Here is a 21,574-nt window from a genome sequence, read left to right as displayed (position 1 = left end):
CAGTGCTTCATTAGCATGCAGGCGGCTGTGGCACTTTGAAATTGATGCGCCTCTCCGCAGCGCGGCTCGTCCTGACGGGGCTCCTTTTCGAAAGAACCCCGCCTACTTCGAAGTCCCCTTATTCCCATGAGGTCATGGGAATAAGGGGGCTTCGAAGTAGGTGGGGTCCTTTCGAAAAGGAGCCCCGTCGGGACGAGCCGTGCTGCGGAGAGGCATGTCAATTTTGAAGTACCGCGGCCGCCTGCATGCTAATGAAGGGCTGAATATGCATTTCAGCGCTTTATTAGTAAACTTCAAAATGGCCATTTGCGTGGCCATTTCGAAGTTTGGGGCTAGTGTAGATGTAGCCTAGGTTTCCAAACTATCATGAAAAAATATAAGACAAGCTCATTGTCATATTTATTAAACATATAACAGAAAAACATGTTAACACACCAACTATCTGGAGCTTTGGGCATGACCCTAAAAAGTGCTTAAGCACCTGAAACAAGTCTTTAGGAGCACTTAGCACACCTCCCAAGAACCTGCCTGTTTGTACTGGACAGAGGAAATATAAGTACATATATATAATTATGTCTGGTAGCTAAAAATCACTAGATTTTTCAAAGTTTTTATCCTTTTTTTTATGGCTTTGGAGAGTTAGAGTTAAATTCACAGCAAGAGGCTCAACTCCAGTGACATCAATATACCACAAGCGAGTTTGGACAGTGATTTCTACAGAGGCACTCCTACATGGTCTGTGGATACTGCATACCAAGGAAGTAACATAAGCAACACTATGAACTACATAACAGCTGTATTATAGGTGAATCACATGTTACTTATTGCAGTGGAGAAACAAAAGTTACTGAATTTGATATGTCTATCACCAGTTCTTAACAGCATTCAAATCACACCATTTAAAAAATTAGTATGTAAGAGTTTATTTTATATCTACCAAATTAATGATTTATAAGTGATCACTGACACCATATTTAGAAAGGCCACTATCTCACTTTAGGTAAACAACAGACTTCATGTCCTCTCTTTCTCTGCTATCCGCTTGGGCTATGTCTACACGAGAAGCATCTGTCGATGGAAGTGACTGTCGGCAGGGATTTCCCAGCAAAACTTCTGTCAGCCGACTGCATCTATACATAAAAGCAGCTCAAAAGAGCAATCCGCTCTGTCAGATTGCTCAGCCTTCTCTCCATGGAACGGCAGACTGGAAGCTCTGCAAACAGAGCTGCCTGGTGAACCAGAAGCCCTCTCTGTTGACAAAAGGGCCCTGGAGCACCCACATGGCTTTGTATCTGACTGCGGAGAGGTATAACAATGCTGACAGATGTGCTGAATTTTGTTGACTGTCAACAAATCACATTTTTGCATGTACACGCTCAGCAGGTTTGACAAAAGCCCAGTTTTGCCAGAAAAACTCTCTCGCGTGGATGTAGTCAATATGCCTATATACATATATAAATGTGGAAAAAAGCAAGGGATATATCCAAGACACATTCTGTTATATCTGACAAAGAAGGATGGTACCTCTTTGTTATCTGTTATTCGGAGACTTGGTCTCATACGTTTACTTTTACTCAATGGGAAACATGATTTTCTGATTGAATTTTAGTTCTTTGAAAAATTATTTTAAACTGTTCTAAGTATCCTGACTTCAGGAAGTTATTCAAGGAATTGTAGAGTTCCAGAAATGATATTTCTGACATGTCCGAGCAATGCCGGGATGTTAGGCAGGAATGAATACATTAGCATTATCAGTGGCTAAAAGATGAGGAGCAAAGGGATATACTTATCCTAAATCTTTCATATTATTTTAAAAGCACATAGGATTGAGAAGCAAAGAACTAACACACCATCATATTGTTAGAATATATAGGGCTTGTCTACACTAGCTCCCTACTTCGAAGGGAGGATGGTAATTAGGATGTTGGAAGTTTATTAATGAAGTACTGCACTGCATATGCAGCACTTCATTAAGCAAATTCCCCCCCACCCCCGGCACCAACTTCAAAGTGTTAAACTTTGAAGTGCCAGCTCACGCCTACCCGCAGCTCAACCACCGGTACTTCGAAGTGCCCAGGCTACTCCGAAGTCCCTTCACCTTTCAAAATGTTGAAGCTGCCCCCATCTTCACTGTCAATCTGCAATTCGAAGTCTGCACTTGGAAATTTGTGGCGCTGCCATTATGCAAATGAGGCACTGAATATGCATGTTAGCGCTTCATTAGCCTGCTTCAAATTGCCTCATTACCATGACACCTCCGACAGGAGCGTGATAGTGTAGCAGCAGCCTCAGAGGATAACTGATATGTCCTGAGTTACGTAATAGTAAAAGATGTTGCTGTATGAGCTAAGAAGAGATTTTTAGATCTTTTGGTCAGTGCTTGCTACAGAACTGATGCTTGAAATTGTGCTTTGTTTTGTTCTTTGTCAAACCCTGAGGACTTCCTGGTGCACTTTTTTGTGTTAAACAAGAGACAGATAAACATTCAGGGTAAAATGTTCAAAAGCGCCCATGTTAGTTAGGTGTCTAAGTCCTACTGGAAGTCAACAGGACTCAGAATCCTGAATCACAGAAGGTGCTTCAGTGATTAGGGTGTATAAACACCTTTGATTATTTAGGAGAGACAACGCCACAGTTGTGGCTTTTCCCTGTACTGTTGAATGCACCCTATAGCTCAAATGCTACTCTGAGAGGGGTTCACAAACCAATGTCTTCCTGACAATAAGAGAATACAAGTGGTCAAGGTACTGTGACAGCATGTCTATAATGGAGGACAATCCTTTATGTTTTAGAGGTGGACAGTCTAAATTCTTTTCCCTAAAATGCACTGTGTGCAGTGCAATATTATATACTTTAGTATTCTGACATCTTGCACTACAAAGCATGAGGATCAGTCTAAAATCCTTATATGTTTTTATCCTACTCTGTGTGCCTTAATGTGCTATCTTCTTTCCAGTACTAATTCTTCCTGTGAATTTTTCTAAACTATTTGGCTGCCAGCATAGCCATTCACAAACAACGCCCACCACACTCACCACCACTAAACCCTGTACGTGTCTAAATTCCCACATTTTTGCACGTAAAATTCATAAAGAAGAGAAACACAGAATCTGTCTCTTAATTTATACCTACCTTTGTGCAGTGTATAATCCTCTTCTCACTGAAATAGATTTTAAATATTTTTTTCTAATAATTTCGAACCGAGTTACTTACTGGGTGTACCTCACCCTATTAAGTGTTATACACAGCACCGGTAGAGCAGGAAAATAAGTGAACAATATTTTTGTAACAGCTTTTTATATATATGTTTCCATTAATGAAGATCTTGATCTAATCTACTCTCAGTGGCCTCTCCTAAGAAGTGGACAGTATTTTTTTCGGAGTCAAGACACGCTAAATTTGAAATCATTGCTGAGCAATAAGAGACACTCCCTCCCAAGTACCAGAAAATGTTTTATCTCAGCAGTATTTGTAGGGCTAAATGCTCTGTTCTAGACAGATGCAATTCCACTGACTCCAGTGCACAGGGGTGGGATGACTAAGGGATACACTACTGAATACTCATCCATTTATTTGCTTTTCTGCCCCTCATATTTATAAGAACAATAGCAACAGAAAATTTAAAATATGTAACCAATTCAATGGGATGTAGTGTTTTAGAGTCTTGTCATTACTGGCGCATGCAAACCTTGGTATTTAATACCTTACAGAATAAAATCTGGCCATGTGTAAAAAGTTGTCCATTAGGACCACATGAAGTATGCCACATGACAGAAATACATAGTGCTACTGTTATATGTGCTATATGTTATAGCAAAAGATGGAGTTCCTTTCTGTGTTACTTAGTATTTGATGAAAAGTTTATCACATTTTCCAGTGCTGTGAGATCATGTAACAGAAAGCTTTACTTTATCTGCAACTCAGGCTGTGTCCACGCTAGCCACCTTCTTTGAGGGGGGCATGGTAATCAGCCTAAGCAGAGAATACTAATGAAGTGCTGCGAAGACTATGCAGCATTAGGCTAATTCTCCCCATGGCAATTTCGAAGTTGCAAGGTTTGAAACACCGGCATACTGTGTAGCCATGGGCACTTTGAAGTACCCACGCAACTTCAAAGTGCCCTTACTTCCCAAAATTAGTATTCTCTGCTCGGGCTGATTATCAGGCCCCCCTCAAAGAAGGGGGTTAGTGTAGATACAGCCTTACTGTTATTCCCACAGTTTGTTTATTCAGACCAGAATGCATCGATCCATGAGCTCTACATTATTATTTCAATTTATTATATCAGAACAATAAATTTAAATTTTCTAAAACACGGTGCAGGTGATGGATTGAAAAGTTAAAGGACCATGATACTGAGCAGCACTAACTTGAATAAAAGATGTCATGCATTCAGAGCCTGTGCACAGTTCCAATGTAAATAAAGATATCTTCAACCATTTTGGTCACCTAATAACACAGTCATGGTTTAAAGCTACATCTTAAGGCTACAACATAAAGTCAACTTAAGTTGTGCTACTGCTGCAACGTGAATAATGTAGCTAGAGTTGACGTACCTTAAATCAAGCTACTGTCAGCTCTAAACTGCAGGGGAGTTGAAATGAGAAACTCTCCTGTTGACTTCCCTTACCCTTCTTATCTGGAGTAGGGTAACAGGGTGATGGGAGAGTGATCTGCACTCTATTTGGTAGGTCATAACTAGACCCGCTGAATCAAATGCCAGTGGTGGATTGACTGCAAAGCCTTGATCCACACTATGGTGTCACTGAAGCCTCATATTAATAACTGCAAACATTTGAAATATGCTAGAATGCTTTATGTTTCTACAGATAAAAATGAGTGTTTTATGTACATGCCATATACTGTTTTAAAACACCCAAGATTTTGTTTTTTCAAAATCAAATTATTTTGTCAGGGCAAAGGCACTAGTTTTCATTTCAGATTAAATGCCAAAATGATTAGAGACTTAATAGTTGTTTTTGAGTTATCCAAACACAAACCAAGTATTTTTGAAAGTGTTTTCAATAGCTGGAAAAACAGTTAGACCTCATTTTACAATCAGATTCACATACGCAAACTCATGATTTCAGTAAGGTACTGCAAAGGTGCAGGATCTGCCAGCACAGATTTGACCACAGGGCCTTATGCTCCACATTCTGACAACTCAAAAAAGCTGAATATTTTTATACAGTTTTCTGGGTGGAAACAAAACAAGCATCTTCAACTCCTAAAAGTACATTTTAAACCACATTTACAAATGTCTGTGCTGTAAATAAGACGATTAGATAAGGTGTTTGTAAAACAAGCTAATTTTTCATCCTAAATTCATTGGGGACACAAGAGTATGATGGTGTAGAGATGCTGGTGGCTTCTCCTTACTCTCTTCTGCCATCTCCACCAATACCACTTAGGATACTAACATAGAAAAAATGCCAGCACAGGCATTATGACATCCAGGATATGAAACACCTGTTTGTGACATTTAGCACTTACCATCTTTCTTCATCTTTAACCACTGCCTCTGCTTTTGGAAACTGGCCTAATAATCTAAAGCCTGAAATAGGTTTTAAAAAAAACAGCCCAAAGCATGTGAAATAAACTGTAACCATTCACTTCTTCATGGTGTTAAAAATATTAATTTTATAGCTGCTGGTTTAAGAGAAGTTAAAAGCCTTATTTTATTTTAGGAAATAAAGAACATTAGTTAAACATCCAAAGATTTAGCTAGCGTACTGCACATGCAGTATTACCTTAAAATGGTGAAGTCTACAGAAAGCAATAGGCATACAAAAGAGAACTTTAGCTACCATGCAAGGAAAGGTGGAAGGGAAGTTCAAAATCTAGTACAGGATTTACCTTTAGGAACCATTGGCTAATTAATAATTCAGTGTAAAATGTGGGGGCCACCTTGGCTAATGGCAATGCAAATTCTGGGCCCTCCCTGAAGCGATTTACCACACATAACTCCACTTCATCAATAAGAGTTAGAGGCATTCATCAACTCTAAGAACAAGCTCTCTAATATTTATTTTCTTAAAAATAATCTTTCGTCCATGACAGTAACAGGTGAATCCAAGACTGGATTTCTGGACATTCCCTTCCCCCACTGCATTGAGGCCTTGATGCAACAAAGCACTTGGGTGAGCAAATGCCATGAAAACCAGTGAGCAGGATCCTTCGATTCCCTTAAGTGCACCAGGTAAGTGATACAAGGTAAATTAAAACCAGCCAGACAGCCTTCCTGCGTATATGGAAACTCTACTGATGGAAAACTGACTGAGATGGTATAGACATGTCCTATACCAGCACTTCCTCTGGCATAAAGAAAAGAAAATTGCTGGGACAGGCTGGTGGGCTGAGAGGGGGAAATGGTGGAACTGAACTGCACTACACAAGATTCCAATTGGCCTAAATTCCATTTACCGAGCTTACATCAATCCGTGGCAGAAGCTCGAGCAGCAGGAGGCCTATTCTAGCTCCTGCTAGAGGTAAGAGGTTAGGCAGCTACAGCCAGCTTCTTGCATCTGTCATTGTCCTCTGCGGCTGAGGTGTGAGAGGAGAATCAAGGTCAAAGAGACTTAAACATGTATTTAAATGGTTTGCTAGATCAGGGCCCCACATTTCACCCATTCTCTCTACAAACAGCATTTTGCAACTCTTGTTTAAAAAAAATATAGTATACAAGTTACACTTAATGAAAAACATTTTTTGCTGATGAAATTAAAAAGGCAGGTATGGCTAATATTTTAGCAATGTGGTCTTTAGTTGTGGATGCAAAATGGATAACTGTACACTCAATTTCCAGCTTCTCCTTGCAGTTTACATGCACATGTACATAATCTGCATATGCAATTTAGGAACAGATTTTGAAAGTTTAGACCTAAAATATATTTTGTGAGATTTTTTGTTTCTTTGTATTATTAAAAAAATGTAGATTTAAATTCTCAACATCAACAGAAAAGCTAGAATTAAGTCCCCATGTTTAATCTCAAATTCTTTTCTGGACAATACCCTTTAACAAGAGTGAAGCGAAGTGATTTTTTTTAAGTAGCATCTTGATAAAATTTAAAGAAGTGACAATCATTAAACTAGGGTCACACAGAATTTCTGTGTTTTTATATTTAGTCATTTACTTTACAGGGTGTCTATATATTCTGAAGGTGACAACAATTATATGTGCAAAATACATGATTTGTGTTCACAGTTATCCTCTTGCAAGCCTAAGTAAGGTGCCAATGTTCACAATTTACCCTTAAAGGCGAAATCCTGCAGTTTCTTCTTGGGCAAAACTGGCACTGAAGAAGTCAATAGTTCCTTGATACAGTTCCCTATTCTCCAGAACTTAGTACCATGTACGGTATTCACCATTGTGAATAGCTCCCAGAGACTTCAGTACTCATTGTAATAAATACTCTGCCCACTAGTTACTGCTAACTCCCTGGTAGTTAATGTCTTCAGGTTGAAGTCCCACTAAGGGTTCAATAAAGACTGCAGGATTTGGCCCCAATTGGTTAACATTCTCTATAAGCTAGATTTAAATGGACAATTTGAAAAAATATCATGGAAATATTTTCTATTGTTAGCACTCTGTCCTTAATCATGCAGGTAGCTCCCATTACATTCATATAGATAATATATACTTTTCCCTGAAACAAATACCTAAAATCACCTTCTTCTGTACATACTGTGTAAATCACTGTAAACATCCAAAATATACATATATATGGTCATGATATATAGTTAGAAAAGAGTAATGGAGTAATAACACTTTATTGCATTCTCAAGTACTGCTCAATACGGGTACTGTAGGCACACATTTTAACTACGTATCATCTTCTACAATCCTAACGCTTATTTACCTGAGATTTGTGTTTTGTAAAAATAAAGTTTTCTTTTTAGTTGCATATGTCACAAAAGACTCCGTTTCAGTCTGAACAGATGTGAAACTCTGAATCTGTGAACAAGTGCTATACATGATCATATAAAAAAGGTACTGCTGAAATAGATGCATATTAAAAAGAAGCCACAAACCTCAGAAAATTTTAAAATTTCCCATCACCCACCCTTTCCCCACACTGTAATAAAATTATTTAAAACATTTGACACAGAAGACCTGCACAGAAAGCATGCTGTTAAAATCATGTACCCTCTAGACACCCATCTTGGAAGATATTAAGTAGATGCCATGTTACTTGTAGATGTATTTAATGTCAGTCAGTTCTCATCATCCCGTCTGTAGTGAATAGTCTGAATTTCCTGAGCTAAGAACATGGCCATCTCTTTAGTGCCTGCTGCAATCACGCGGCATGACATGAGATCTAGAGGTCCCCCTAGGAACAAGAGAATATAGAAGAAGTGTTTAGATCACAGGTGATGTGTGGTATATTATACCCTTATTGAAGATAGATTAAAAACACTGAAATAATGCCTCACAAGCTACGTCTACACGTGAAGCCTACATCGAAGTAGCTTATTTCGATGTAGCGACATCGAAATAGGCTATTTCGATGAATAATGTCTACACGTCCTCCAGGACTGGCAACGTCGATGTTCAACATCGACGTTGCGCAGCACCACATCGAAATAGGCGCTGCGAGGGAATGTCTACACACCAAAGTAGCACACATCGAAATAAAGGTGCCAGGCACAGCTGCAGACAGGGTCACAGGGCGGACTCATCACCAAGCCACTCCCTTAAAGGGCCCCTCCCAGACACAGCTGCACTAAACAACACAAGATCCACAGAGCCGACAACTGGTTGCAGACCCTGTGCATGCAGCATGGATCCCCAGCTGCAGCAGCAGCAGCCATAAGCCCTGGGCTAAGGGCTGCTGCACACGGTGACCATAGAGCCCCGCAGGGGCTGGAGAGAGAGCGTCTCTCAACCCCTCAGCTGATGGCCACCATGGCGGACCCCGCTATTTTGATGGTGTGGGACGCGGATCATCTACACGTGCCCTACTTCGACGTTCAACTTCGAAGTAGGGCGCTATTCCCATCCCCTCATGGGGTTAGCGGCTTCGACGTCTCGCCGCCTAACGTCGATGTTAACATCGAAATAGCGCCCAACACGTGTAGCCGTGACGGGCGCTATTTCGAAGTTAGTGCCGCTACTTCGAAGTAGCGTGCACATGTAGACACGGCTACAGTCATATTTGAGCAGAAAATACTCTGTGGAGGTATTCACATTCAGACATCTCTTGCCAAGTAAAGTGTTCCAGAAACCACTGTCTTATCAAACACCAAAGTACACAGCAGAAGCAATAAATGTTTTGATTTGTTCAGTACATACAACTAAATATAATATAGTCCACAAAACAACAGATTTTATTTTTTTGCAAAATAAGGGGTTATAAGGAATCCAACAGAAACCAACGTAACCCATTTTCAGGACTGAACATATGCTACAACTGGCAACTGTTCTTTAACACATCAGGGCCACAGAGTTTTGTTGAGAAAACTCAGGGAACATTTACACACAAAAGGCAGTCTCGACAAAACAGAGCACTTTCCCCAACAGTGTTATCCCTCTCCATGTTGAGGAATAACGCTTCTGTCAACAGAGTTCTGTTGACGAAAGTGCAGTGTAGCACTCTGGGACTCTTGTCAACAGAGAGGGCTTCCAGTTCACCAGGCAGTCCTGTTTGCAGAACTACTGGTCAGTCATTCTGTCGAGAGAGGGCCAGGCTGTCTAGCTGTTCTCTGTTGACAGAGCGGATTGCTCTTTTGATCCGCTTTTACGTGTAGACACAATATGTCAGCAGACGTTTTGCCGGTAGATCTCTTCCCACAGTGACTTCTGTCAACAGACTGCTGTGGTGTAGACATAGCCCAAGTGTTCCCACAGTCGTACACGCTTTGATTAGTACTCAGTGCTGGTGGTGAAGAGCACTCCATCTGGATGATGAGTGCTCTAGACATTAATAAAACAATAATCCTTAGCACTTCTGATCTTTACATCCTCAGAGTACAAACAAAGAAAATATAAGCACTCTTGTCTTGTCCAGACAGCTCTTCCTTTCTTGGAAGCCTTCATCTTTGTTGAAATCTGTTTGGAAGTCTCAGCATATCCAGAAATCTCTGCTGGGCCACCTGTGTACTTCGCATGTGACATTTTCAAGGGCTGGGGTGAGTGTTGAGAAGCTTGGGGTGCACCAGCATGTTCTGTGCTGGGATTCAAAGGTTCAGAGGGTGGGAATGGGGATCAGGACTGAGTCAGGGGCTAGGCACCGGATGAGGCATTTGCGGCAGGCTCTAGGTGACACTCAACTCAAGCAGTTCCCGGAAGTAATGGCATGACTCCCATATGGCTCCTATGGGGAGGCATGGCCGTACCCTATCTGCAGGTGCTGTCCACACAGGTCCTATTTCCTTGGCAATAGAAGCTCAGAGAGCTGGTGCTTGCACTGGGGCAATGTGTGGAGTCCCCTGGCTGTCTCCATGCATAGCAGCTGTGCAGAGCTGTGGTATGTGTGGTGTGGGGGCAAGCTCCAAGCCCTGCTCCCCAGCAGAAGCTTGAGAGCCAGAGTAAAAGGTCCAATGGGTTAGATGCAGCCCAAGGGCTGTAGTTTGCCCAGCCCTGTCCCAAACCCTCACCCACAAGCTCCTCTCCCATATTATTCAGCATCTATGAATAAACACTGGGAGCATGGTGAGATACCGACTGAAACGTAGACAACAAGTAGTTCCTCCAAAGTTCCTTTACACCAAGTATGAAGAACAGTATCTACCAGCTTTCTAAATACCTAAACAAAATTACCTTCTGGGTGAAGATCAGATAGCAAAAACTGAACCCAAGGAAGGCTTGTAGGATGCTGGTTGGAAGACAAAACCAAGCCATAGAGCTAGTCTTCTCTGTAATGTCCCCATTTTTTAAAAAAATATTCACTCTAATGTTTTTATGTTGGTCCTCGGCCTTGCACCTCTTACGATATTAGTCAGGAAAAAAAAAATCCACTGCTTCCACCTCCAGCTGGACAGAAAGTCATGACCCATCTTGTCAGCCCCAGACTTGACCGTACTGATCCTCCACTTTCAGAACTAAATGCAAAACCAATTACACTTCTTAGTTGTCCCCCAGTTTCTTCTCACAGACACACACAAAACCGTTTTTTAGCTCATCCATATACAAATCAAACCCTTTTTCCCTACCAGCAGGGAAGGAAGAGAGAAATTATAATTATTTCTGCTTCACATTGGTGAGAGCTAATTCAGCTGAGGACCATGTAAATTCACAAGTAGATTAGACAAAGATGGGGAAGTAAAATATCATACAGCCCAAACTAGAAAGGCTCAACATATGACCATTTTTCTACCTCAGAAGCTATGAAAGAAAAGTGACTGAAAAATACTGAGTGTGACAAATATTTAGATTGCAGTAGTGCCTGCTATGTGGTTTCCAAACATAAAGACACAGTCCCTGCTCCACGTGTGCATAATTTACTCACCTGAAGTATCTATCACAATACCACCTGCCTCTCGAATAATGACAGTAGCTGCTGCCAAGTCCCAACAATGTAAACCAAACTGGTAATAAGCATCTGCAGCACCAGCTGCTAGATGGCACAGAGCCAAGGTGGCACTTCCGATTACTCGAATCCTAGAAGCAGAGAGAAGAGTTATAAATGAGTGAAAGGGGGAAAATTCCTTTTACTTCAACCCACATATTTATTAACAGGGTACAATAGGCATTGCTTCTAATTTAAGTGAGAATAACATTCTGCCTGGTATTTAAGAAAGTTGAGTATAATTATGATTTTAACATAATATAATTTTATCTGAAAATCCTTACCCATGTACTTGTGCTTTCAGTAAGCTCTCCATGTTACTGAGGAACAATTTCAAAGTTTCAGGGTCACGTTTTGGACCAATCTCTGTTAAGATCAAGGCCTTTGACTTATCTGCAATGTAGACAGTTGTTTCCATTAACTCAATAGCCTTTCAAAGTAGGCCTTGGAAATTTCTCCACATTAAACATAAAGGGGCTTTTCACAGCAAAAGCATTTCTCATAAACACAAACATTATTTTCTCGTTCTGTGAAAGAATATGAAACGAGAAGTGCTTTTGTCTAAATGACTGTAACAAGGCTAATTTGCTCATACAACTGGGTTATTTAAAATACTTGTTTGGTAAAAGAAGGGAAGGAAGAATAAGAACAAAACTGCAGTTTCTTTGGGTTTCCTTTGCTTCCATGGAATTTTTCCTTCACTGACCTTTGGTGACCTCACAAACTTTTAGCAGTTGGCTAAAAACAATTGATCTGTACCTGCCCCCTCCTTCAGTAAATTAATTCTATTTTAAAGCAGAATAGTTCCTGAACTCAGAACTTTGATCTTTTGAATAAGATTATTCATTTTAATTAGCCAAAGCTAGGTGTATAAGTAAAGATCAATTAAAAACATCCATCAAAATCCATTTATCTTGCAATAACTACCCCCTTTTTCATTTGGACACTCAGAAGACTACAAAGTCATAAAATGGCAAGTATAAATATATTTACTACTTATTCTGTATAAAGAAAAGTCAGTAGGTTTAATCCTGAACTAATTTTTGCAGCACTGGTATTTCCTTTTGTCTTATATTAAATAACTTCTGATTTACTGCAGTATAGGGGCCTAATCAAAGCCAAAGACTCTTTAACCCTAAGGAAAGATCCACAGTGAGTTCACTGGGATCAGATTGTAAGTGAGGTCACATTCAGGCTTACAATGCATTTATTATTTTAAGATTCATACACAGTAGTCTTCCCAAATGATTTAAGTAGGGACAGTGGGCCAAATGCTGAACAGTGCCATGGAGTGGTGTGTTCATATTAATGTAGACTGAGACATCTTGGATTTAAATTGACATGTCAAGTACTGGCCACCTACAAATGAAAAAGGGTGGTATGGATTCAAGCTGATTAGCAATGGGGGAGTAATATACATGTAATTACAAAAAAAACATCACAGGATGATGGCAAAAATAACTGAAGAAACACAGCCTTTAAAACAGTTTTTAAAATGTTACATTGAAGTACAGAAGCACAGTTCTCCTTTAAAACCATACCGAGACACAATGCAGGGCATGCATTGCTTTGCCATAACTGGAAATTTCTGGAGGCTGAAAGTAATCTGCCTTTGGTCTTCTGCATAACATATTCAATGTTCACAATTATGGCACACTGAATGCATGCTTTACTACAGAGATTATTTTTAACACCATGTACTCATGCCAAGTACAACTTGGTCACAACAAAAACTATTCTACGGGTCTGTGAAACACATTCCTGATTAATAAACAAACATTACCAAATTCTTAGTTGAAGTTATGCTAATTGAGGAATTGGATTTCAAGACTGAAACACACAGTTGAGTCGTAAGGTATAAAGAAGAAGTGAACTTTCTAGTGAAAAGACACCAGGTGACCTCAAGAATGCAAACTACAGGAGACAGCTGACCAGAAGACAAGTTCTCCACACTGATGAGGGGAAGAGAAACAGAGACGGTTGGTAGATAGTTGATTGATGACAATGACTTGGGTAAATGAGGGAGGAAAATAGACCAAGGACCACCATTTTTGACTACAGAAGAGGGCATGGGGAAGCCCTTTCCCTGTGTCATTTATGGTATCAGCACAGTTAAAGATTTAAATTGTGACAATGTTTTTCAAAGGGAATTTTATACCCTTGGGATGTTCCTCCATTAAGATTTTTTAAATCTGTGAGTGGTGGCTCTCCCACACCACAGCTCTATTTTGTTAGGCTATGTCTACACAGCGGCCTTATTTCAGAATAAGATACCCTGGAAGAGATTTTTCAGAATAGCTTATTTCAAAATAGCACATCTGCACAAAAAGTAAGTATCAAATAGCGCTTAGCTATTTTGAAATAGGGTGTCCACACACAATAAAGCCTATTTTAGATTAAAGCCCTTGGAAGCACTATTGCTTATTTCTAAATGGCACCTATTCCCTGCCTGTACAGCCCCTATTCTGAAAGAGATATCTGTTTTGGAAAAGGTGCTATTTTTTGTGGAATGAGGTTTACAGAATTCAAAATAAACCATACCCTATTTCAAAATTGTTTTGAAATTATTTTGAAATAGCAGTTTTGCTGTGTAGATGCTCACAAAGTTAGTTTGGAATAGCATCTGTTAGATACACCCTTACTGTGACACAGCCTCTGCAAAATTCTGTGCAATCACCAAAATGCAATTCTCTTAGCTCTGAATTGTTAAAATGTTGAACGTATCTAGCATTAATCTACTTTTATGCCACACATCAACATTTTCCATAGAACATTTCCTGAAAAACAAAACAAAACATGAGATAACATAGTAGCCTAAGAAGCCACAAAGTTCAGAAGCCATCACAAAGAGAAAGAGCTAGTACTCCAGAGGTGGTTCATTCTAGTGAAGGCAAAATCCTTACTGGACAAAAACAACTGCAAATGGGCTACATTTAAACACCATAAGAATCAATAAAAACATTCTCCATCTTCCCTGTTTAAAATCCCCCACACAAATCAATGTAGCTCTACAATTTTGTCTCTTTAAAGAGTTTTGAAATATACAATGAGAAGTCCTGTGGCCCCTTACAGACTGTACTACATGCATCCGATGAAGTGGGTCTTTGTCCATGAACGTTCATGCTCCAATAAATTTGTTAGTCTATAAGGTGCCACAGGACTTCTCATTGTTTTGGGAAAACACACTAACATGGCTACCTCTCTGATACCTGAACAGTACAGACCCTCCCCATATGTTCTGTATTCCCACATTAGCAGAAAGTCCACAGGAAATGGGGACAATGTGGTGTAAGTCTCCCAAAGCCCTTCCTCAACTGAGGGCTCAGGACCACTTGGACATATAAGTGAAGAAGGACAGTTTTTAAGGATGTAGGGCAGTTTGCACTGATTCTATCCTCCCAGAGCTCTCATTGGTTGGGAATGGCAAACCACAGCCAGCAGAAGCCGCAAGCAACTGCACCTGTGGATGCTTAGGTAAAGCACCCTTTGGCCTGTCAGCAGCTAACCCTGGTAAACCAAACCCAGTCTGCAGGCTATTTATAACCCGCCCTGGTCCGGACCCATATCTAATCTGTACATCAAATTGCTTTAATTTATTATGATTTCAGCCTGCACCAAAAATCGTTTTTCTACTGCAATTTTTTATTATTTCTGTGGTACAAAGATATAGCTCTGCAAGATCCGCTTGCTTCTATCTGCTAATTAATGCAGCCTTATATTCTACATTGGATTTATTAAAAGAAAATTTTTTGTTTTTTTAATTAACACTTGCTTAACTATTATAACTAGGCAAATGCAGAATCACTTTATTACATTTATAGTAATAGAGACTAACTGTTCTAACCAATTGTATGAAGAAACATACCTCTCACAGCAAGATGTTTTTAAAGATGTATGTATTCATTAATTCCATTTGCTACTGATATATGTGTTCACAAAAAAGCAGTATATGGCATTATTCTATCATCTGAAAATATGTGAATGACAGATACCATAATAATGTGTGTTGGATTCATCATTTCAGCTGTACTTTGTATCCCAGGAATTATATCAGTGTACAGTTGGCATGGTATAGTGGTGAATGTCATCTACTTCTTTGTCTTCAAGGAATGGTTATGGATCAATATTGATCAATTTGTGTCGGCAATGCACAATATTGTAGGACCATTTAATTAATTAATTAATTAATATAAAGCTATAGACTGTGAACAAGAAATTTGGGAACTTCCTTACATTTTGCAAGACACAACTATAATACACGAGAAGTACTTTAAATTGTGAAAATAATTTCCATTTAGGAATAAAAGAATCTCTGAAATTCAACATATTCCTTTTAGAATTCTAACAAAAATCTAGACCAACCTGTCTCTTTTGATACCTGGAGCTTTTTTTCATTACAAAATGCCCCTTGACCTCTTCTAGCAGTGTATAATCGTTCTTCAGTGCAATGGTAAATTACACCAAATTCAAGCTTTAAGATTTTGAGAAGGAAAGAAATGCAACTCAAATTACTCATCACAAGAACAAACAACTACTAATGGCAGAAAGATAAAAATTATTTTAATTAGCATATATAACCAAAAATTATGCTGCTGCTGCTACTGAATAATATTACTGTTATACTGAAGTTTTAGATCCATAACATATAAAATTCAGTTTAGACTGAGAAATGTTAGTTCTATCTAACATATCTCATTTGTACTCAAGCTATTAGAGTGAAATAAAAAGTTACTTGGAAATTCCATTGACTGAGCTAGTGAGAATATATAAATCCCCCAAAGCAAAATTCTGAACAGTTTACTCCGATTGGTGAGCAGTCACTCACATGAATAGGCCCATTGACTTCATTGGGGCTATCAATATTGCTAACTTCAAGCATCTCAAATGACTGACACAGGCCTCCAAAATGCATGAAATTGGCTTATAAATTAGGCAATTAAAAATACATAGGTTGCATGTCATAATCCGTTTCACTTGCCTTCTCGCTTTTTAACCTTTGAGGTGCACTCAAGGCATCTTTTGTTTTTTTTTCTCTGCAATCATGAAGACTAGTAGTTAAATGATTATTTTAAATTAATGCTGAGATTCTTGAAAAATATCACCTAACTCCAGGAGACAGGGCTTGAAGAAAAACACCAAATATCATGAGACTCATGAAAAAATCATGAGAGCTGACATTGATGTTTGTGCGAGCATGTGCTTACGAATGGGAATAAGGAGTTCACAACTGAAGCTTTAATAATCCAGGCCCAAAGTATCTAATATTTTGCATAACTATAGTACCTTCCACCCGAAGGTCTAAAAAACACTGTACAGACATTGATGAAACAATCCTCATATCCGTACTATGACATAAAATATTAACTACATTCTACTCATAGGAAAACAGACAAAGAGAAGTTAAGTGATAAACCCAAGATTACAGAAGACATTTGTGGAAAAGTCAGTAATAAGATTCTGACCTTCCAGATTCCCAGTTCCTTGTCATACCTATGACCCACGCTACTTGAGTGAATGTCTCTCACCAAATAGTCCTCAAAGACAGCACTGAGGGAAATGGGTTTTCCTTGCTCTTTATCCTAAGGGCCTATCTATACCAAGCTGGAGTCAGACTCTTCTTGGTTCAGGGTCCCTAGGTATGCAACTCTGGAGCTGAACATATCCATAAGAGTCTCCTGTCAGCGGTATTCAGGATTTGATGCTACACGTCTGTTTAGAGCAGTTCATCTATGCTTATTTTGGGCTCCTTTATTGAGTTATTTTTATCTTTTGCTTTTGTTTTTTTAAAGTAGATTGGATAGTGAAATTTAATATTAGTTTATTTTAGTTTAATTTTGTACACAAAATTCCACATGCAGCATCTAAAGCATGGTGTGTGCTATAGAAAATAAATAAATACTAAAGAAAGCTGTTTTATAATAATATGCAATATTTGAACACATTTAGGAAGGAAGAATCTTTAAAATTGCACTAAAATATGTCTCTACAGTTTCTATGTTTTTACAGGCAAGGTAAAATCAATCTAGGTATGTGTATAATACTATACTAGCCAAATCAAAGGGAGTTGATAGTTCTTACCAAAAGAGAAAAGCAGGCCATTGCTGAATTTGTACACACAAAATTGCTGTTGGCTTCAATGGAAACTAACAGTATGTCAATGCATGTAAATGCTGAGGCCCAAGAAGCACATTTTACAAGAGCATGAATAATTACTTGAAAATAGCTACTTTTATTTTATAAATCACACTGTCTGTGCCTACACTTGCCCTCAACTGCGAAGGGGGCATTGATAATCAGGGCCATGGGAGATTACTAATGCAGTGCTGCGGTGAATACTAATTTTTGCCCAACGCAACTCTGAAGCATCAAACTGCGAAGTGCTGGCTCACGTGTAGCTACTTCAAAGTTCCTTTACTCCATACTGGCACTTTAAAGTTTGATGCTTCGAAGTTGCCACAGGGGAAAATTAGCCTAATTAAGTGCTGTGTATTCACTGCAGCATTTCATTAGTAATCTCCCATGGCCCTGATTATCAATGCCCCCTTCGCAGTTGGGGGCAAGTGTAGACACAGCCACTGTAAAACTATTGTGAGAATTAGAAAACTTAAAAAGCACAGTATTCCCAGGCTCCAAAGATGGGTTCTTTGTTCTTCCATGGGTAGGCTCTTACAAAAGTACATGGAATAATGTTAAATGTATGGAACCTCAAAAGAACAAAAAGGCAGATTTAGAGACCCCAAGCCATAACTTTGCATGTACAGTAGAACCCCGAGATACGCGCATTTGAGCACACAAGCACTGGTCAGTTTCCTGGCACCCATGCATGGTGGGCAGCCCTGAGCCAGCTCCCTGCCACTCAAAGGAGCAGGGAAACTGAACTGTGCTGCTGCGCTATTCAGTTTCCTGGCTCCTGTCAGGGGGCCGCCCCGACAGGACATGTTTCCTTGCCCCGATGGGAGCAGCTGCCGCCCCTGAAAGGAGTGGCGAAACCTAAAGCCTAGTCTCACCACCCCTGACAGCAGTGGTTTTCCTGCTGTTGTCAGGGGTGGCAGCCACTCACGTCAGTGGCAACAGCTGAGAGTCAGGCTCTCAGCTGCTGTCCCACTCTGTCACGGGTGGCGAGAGTCAGGCAGCCACCCTGACAGGAGTGGTTTCCCAGCTGTTGGGGCAGCTGCCTGACTCTTGGCTACCCACCACTGACAGGAGCAGGGAAAGTGACTAGCAGTGCTGTGCTGGTCAGTTTCTTGGCTCCCTGAGATACAAAAATTTGCCTTACATGAGGTTGCACAAGAATGCAACCTCCATGTAAGTCGGGGGTCTACTGTGTCAGAAAGAAATCCTACTAAATACTGTACATTACAAACTGCTTCAGGGTCATGGAGATGGCTATAACTTTAAAGCAACAGGAATCAGCATAACAAGAGAACACTATAAGATAAATACAGAGATGCTTATTCACAATTTAAATATAACTTTTTAGTGTCTGATTTTATTAAATCTTACACCAGTAGTCCCCTTTTAATCATATAAAGCCAGTTAATATGGAACTACCTACAGGTGTAAGGGTTTGCAGGATGAAATTGTTATACTGGTGTGGTATGACTAAACAAATTTCAATATGGAAAGAATCCTTTTTTAATAAAGTTGCCACATAGATCTCAGGTTTGTAGCTGGAACTCAGGTTACCAACTCTCAGTACATATTTTATACCTCTTGGTTAACAGCAAATCCAATGCTAACTGCCACTGTTGGAAACCTGTGAAAAATAAGAAAGAAAGTACTATTCATGAATAATCTCTCTCAGCACGCAAATTCCAGAACTCCTAGCAGTAACAGGACCCAAGGAGAGCATTGTAGTTTTACTTTGCTAAAAATTTAATCCGTATTATACCGTCCCTCTGTTTCCATGCAAGAATGTCCCTTGTTCTTTGTCAATTCCCTCTTTTAAGCTCAAAATTAACATTTTGAGAAGTTAAAAAAATATGGAAGCATATTAATATTTGTAACTAAACATATATTTGAAATGTCAGTGATTTCTCCTCTTAGTGTAACTAAATGACCTAATCGTAAATTAATTTTATTGTAATAAATAATGATTTATACTTAGAATGCATTTTACCAAGTGATCTTAGAGCACTTTGCACACAGTATTTAACTAGGGAAATACTTGTGTACCCGAGGTCAGCAGTAAATGAAACCTGTTAAGACGACCTTCTGTCTTGTCAGAGTAATAAGTACGTTTAATTTCATTGTCTCCTTTTCACATAAGTATTAATTGTTCCAAAATTTAAGTATGAGCTGACAAATAAAAAATTTCTTAAAACTGGTAGAAAATGGTAGAATATCAGCAGAAAATATTGCTGAAAGGTGCAATTTCACTGTCTTTCCTGAAATATTAGCTCTCAGAAGCTGGCCCCAAGCAGCAACAGTCTAATAGTGTGACTATATTAATTCACTGAAGTCAATGCACCAAAGCAGACTTTGGCCCATCATGTTACAAATCTTTGCCTATTAGACCAACCACTCAGAATTATTTTTAATTTAGTGGGACTGTCCAGGTGAAATAAACAATCACTGTTATTTTGAAAAATCAAATATTTAAATTCCAAGTTAAAGGTGTAGTTTTGTAGTCCTGACTGTTTGGTATTTTTGCAAGATCCTACGTCAAGGGGTTTAAAAACAAGCTCTTTTGTATAGAGGATATAGTAATGTTATAGACTAGCACTGAGATTATCCAGATTATATTTTTTATGTATGTGATAGCTAATGGTTACAGTGAAACTGAAAATGAATACAAGAACCAAACGAGTGAAACTTCTACTGTTAAATGTTATGTAAAGCAACCATTCACACAGCTATATCAAACCATATTATTGTACAGCTTTGTCCCTCTTTACAACTCAAGTCTCTATGTACTAATATATAAGTAGCTGTGATTCAAAATCTCCTGGAGGACTAAGCAAGAAATTGGTGATCTTTAAATGTATGAAGCAATGATATAATTCTAATGTTAGTACAAGTATCATCCTTCTAATATTATATCAGGTACAAAAGGATACTGGAATGGGTCCTGGAGGTCTTGCTCAGGTAAGGCCCTTCAGTTTGTAAATATAATGCTATAGGTGAGTATAAATTGAGTCAATGTAACACAGTGAAATATATCTCAGTAATAGAGGAGAGAGAAGGATTTATGAGAAACTGAACGTTTACCATATTACAACACTTCTCCATGTTACTGAATTTACCTGTGCACAAAATTGCAGGTTCCATCAATGGGATCAATTATCCACGTAGGGCTGTCAGTGAGGACACATTTTGAACCACCAGCAGTGGACTCTTCTCCAATGAACCTATATTTGACATGGAGTAAAGTATGCTCAGAAACTTAACTCCATCTTCTTGCCTTTTGGGGACTATTGTTACATTCACGTCTTTTTAAATTGTTTGTTGCAACTTCCCCCCACCTCTGCCCCCAGTCCACCATCAACCAATCAACAGCTCAAAGAAACTTTATAAAGAAATTTTAATAAAACAGGTCAGAAAAAAAATGTATACATAAAAAAATCGCATTCCAGTTCTCTCTCCGTATATTTTAAGGATGCATATTTCAAAGTCATGTAATGCATGTAGAGATGGATCTGAAATGAAACCCAAACTCTGGTGGAAGTTTAGATTTGGGTTGTTATTTGGCAGCTCAGGGCCACTTCAACCAGGAAGTCATGCAGGCTGCCAAATGTTCTTTTCAGGTGAATCCACCAGGAAATACTGCAGCCTTAGAAAACCTACAGCCCCACTCCCACCACAATTTTTAATAACAGAATAGAACAGGATGTAAAAAGTTTGTAAAGCTAAGCTTTACCCTTCGCAAGACCCAGAGTAACTCACCTGGTTTAAAAAAAAAAAATTCAGAGGAGCATATTCTGGATTGAGCTGCTGATTTTCTCACCTGTCCTACATATGACAATAAGTTTTCTGTTTCCTTTTCCTGACTATTGCACATCCACTCCTGCCTTGCTTAGTTATGTCTACCACTCTCTAGATCAGTGGTTCTCAACCATGGGGATGAG

At 39.2% G+C, this 21,574-nt stretch overlaps 1 protein-coding gene across 2 annotated transcripts in view; it reads right to left on the bottom strand.

Moving 5' to 3' along the window:
- Nucleotides 1-291: 291 nt before the first annotated feature.
- IMPA2 (inositol monophosphatase 2) overlaps nt 292-21,574 on the bottom strand; it is a 32,369-nt gene continuing 11,086 nt past the window's right edge. The window contains exons 3-8 of one of the 2 annotated variants that reach the window (XM_074987472.1): nt 20,753-20,857; nt 19,218-19,263; nt 15,870-15,978; nt 11,792-11,900; nt 11,448-11,599; nt 292-8,330 (exon numbers count right to left, since the gene is read on the bottom strand). In XM_074987472.1, coding sequence (XP_074843573.1) covers nt 8,215-8,330; nt 11,448-11,599; nt 11,792-11,900; nt 15,870-15,978; nt 19,218-19,263; nt 20,753-20,857 — 637 coding nt within the window. In that variant the 3' untranslated portion in view covers nt 292-8,214. Of the gene's footprint in view, nt 8,331-8,365; nt 11,041-11,447; nt 11,600-11,791; nt 11,901-15,869; nt 15,979-19,217; nt 19,264-20,752; nt 20,858-21,574 lie in introns of those variants that run through there. The other variant, XM_074987473.1, reaches the window with a different exon arrangement.

Source organism: Carettochelys insculpta, chromosome 2, assembly GCF_033958435.1.
Source record: "Carettochelys insculpta isolate YL-2023 chromosome 2, ASM3395843v1, whole genome shotgun sequence".
NCBI classification, from domain to species: domain Eukaryota; kingdom Metazoa; phylum Chordata; order Testudines; family Carettochelyidae; genus Carettochelys; species Carettochelys insculpta.
This window is presented reverse-complemented; position numbering and strand designations above follow the sequence as displayed.